Source organism: Ciona intestinalis, unplaced genomic scaffold (genome assembly GCF_000224145.3).
Source record: "Ciona intestinalis unplaced genomic scaffold, KH HT000596.1, whole genome shotgun sequence".
NCBI classification, from domain to species: Eukaryota; Metazoa; Chordata; class Ascidiacea; order Phlebobranchia; family Cionidae; genus Ciona; species Ciona intestinalis.
Window position 1 is genome coordinate 1 of NW_004190917.1, and position 2688 is coordinate 2688.

Here is a 2688-nt window from a genome sequence, read left to right on the forward strand (position 1 = left end):
TGTACCCCTAAATAGGGGAGTTCCATTCCAAAATAGGGGAGTTACACCCCATAATAGGTGAGTTGCACCCCAAAATAGGGGAGTTCCCCTCCAGAATAGGGAAGTTCTCCTCCAAAAATAGGGGAGTTACACCCCAAAATAGGTGAGTTGCACCCCAAAATAGGGAAGTTCCCCTCCAAAATAGGGGAATTGCATCCCAAAACCTCCCCCCTGGCCGCGCCGCAGACAATAATCCAAATATACAACACCAAACTAACCTGATACTTCCTTAGTATCCATCAGCAGGCCAACCATACTATCACATATAAGAGTAGATGGTATGTTATCATGAACAAACTCATAAGCTGTAAGTCTTGCACCTTGATTATATGGTCTCGTTTCAGTACAGTAAGCTATTTCCAAATTACTTGTTTCGTGCAAAGCTCGAACTACACCTGTATTTTTAAAGTTGTGTTGTTATTTTGAGGTTTTTTTAAAAATTTTGTATACATTGAATGAATGAATGAATGAATGAATGTAACTTATTTATCTGTTTACTCCCGTGTGGCATTGACGGTCGTTATAATACGGTTGTTCTGTTTCATACACCTTGTGCTCGCTTACAAGTTACCATGTTACTTTGTGGGTGATTATATTTGGGGGAATTTTTATGATTTTTTGTATGGCAGACAATTTGGACAATCCATTAGTACCACTTTATTGGAGGAATTATGGTTAAGTGTCTTGCCCTAGGACACATACCATTTTTAAGTCCTTCACTTTTATTGTTTAATTTGTTTTTTGTTATACACACATATAAGAATGCTCAAAAGTTTATGCCATAACCAAAAAAATATAAATATCCACACATAAATAAATACAAAATTAGCAAGTATATAAACAAACCCTTCCATGTTGTATAATAGAAAATTACATTTATTATTTTATAAGAACTTAAAATGTAAGATATAAAATTTTGCATAGGTTTTACAAAAAGTAGGTTGGGGTAAGATGGGACACATTTTCATTCTATTCTCTTCTCCAATTTGGTAGTAAACAAAAAAAATCAAAGAATCATAAAACTGTATCCTTACGTCTCCCATAGAGCGTTGTTATTGTTTGAAACGGGATCAGAGTATTTAAAGTATCCCATCTTACCCCACAGTAATGTATATTAATATAAACTTGGGCTGTAGATAAATATTTACCTAATGCAGTACCATAGCCAGCAGTGGCCAATGAACCAGTGTTACAATGCGTGAGGATTGTAATTTTATCCGATTGTGAGTTTGATAAAATATGTTTAGCACCAAACTCTGACAGTTGTTTATTGTCAGTTATATCATCATGCAGCATTTGTTCAATTGTTTCCAAAACCCTGCGTTAAAAACAATGGTGAAATTAGGAAACCATTATGTAATAAAATATAAAAATGATATAGTATATATACTAGAAAAAATGATGAAATGAGAAAAACATTAGTTTTTGTTCCAAAATGTGGTTTTGTTTATATATTATTTTCATTAAAACAGTAGCAAATTTCATAGTTTTACTCTAAAATATTGAAAATTCACTAGTGGGTTGTCTAAATTATCAGGCATTCATAAAAAAAAACTAAAAAAAACTAGATTAATTAAAACCCCATATACCCCTATATGGGAATGCAGTATTTTGTCGTGAAAATCATACGCAGCCGGTTTTCATTTTAATACCATGTCGTTATAGTAACATACATGGTAACTTGTAAGCTGGTACGAGGTGTATGAAACAGAACCCATGTTATAACAACTTGTTTTCCAAAGTTACACTCATTCATCATAGCAAACAACACATATAATGAAATTTTAATTTAAAAACTTATAAATCAACTCAGTATACAAAAATCCACTAAAAAGCAGACCAATTAAAAACATGTTCAATACAAAACATTACAACCAAAAATTTTAAAAATATTCACTTTACCTGGATTTCATTTTTTCCAGTAGGTGTTTCTCCTCTATTAAATTATCGACCAGTTTTACTAAATCTTTTGCGGACTTGCTCATGTTAACAGCAGTAGGACGAGCAGTTGTAAGGTAACTTAGTTTTTCGTTCATAAATTCTCGAAATCTTTCAATGCCATCAAAGTTTTCTTTTCGTAGCTCGACAGCGACACTGAGGCAACCTACAATTGCAATCATGGGTGCGCCTCGGACCTGAGAAAATAGAAATAGTAAGGTGTCAAACCTATTTTTTTACGTTAATTAGCAAGTATAAAAATAGGAAAACCAAACCTATTTTACATTTTTATAATTTTACTGTAACAAAAACCCTTTTTTGTATATTTAGAATGCAATGATATTTACTAGGTGGGGAATTACTGAACAGTTCGTGATACGAATTAACGAAAAAACTCGATTTGTAAAACTCAACCAAATTTTAATTGCAGTCACACCAAAAATGTTTAACATCTTTTAAATAAATATCACAAAAACTTTTTTTCAATAAAAAATGAGGTGTTGTTTGTTACTGTATTATAAACTCATGCCGTATTAGTTATATAAGATATATATGACTTACACATGCAAAAAAATTATTTAAACCTAGCAAATCTTACCTTCATTTCTTTAATAGCTTTCCATGCGTCTTCTACTGAATTTATTTCTTCATAAATTGATTCATGAGGGAGCAAAAGGGCATTCAATATTTTAACTTCCCATATTCGTAACA

General features: G+C 32.0%; 1 protein-coding gene across 1 annotated transcript; it reads right to left on the reverse strand.

Annotated features, from left to right (window-relative positions):
* Positions 1-223: 223 nt before the first annotated feature.
* LOC100182449 (methylthioribose-1-phosphate isomerase-like) lies at positions 224-2682 on the reverse strand. Its single transcript, XM_002126218.3, has 4 exons — positions 2576-2682; positions 1942-2174; positions 1188-1357; positions 224-434 (listed from the first exon to the last, which is right to left on the reverse strand). The coding sequence occupies exons 1-4, from the start codon at positions 2579-2581 to the stop codon at positions 253-255; spliced, it is 591 nt and encodes a 196-aa protein (XP_002126254.2). The 5' UTR covers positions 2582-2682; the 3' UTR covers positions 224-252.
* Positions 2683-2688: the final 6 nt, after the last annotated feature.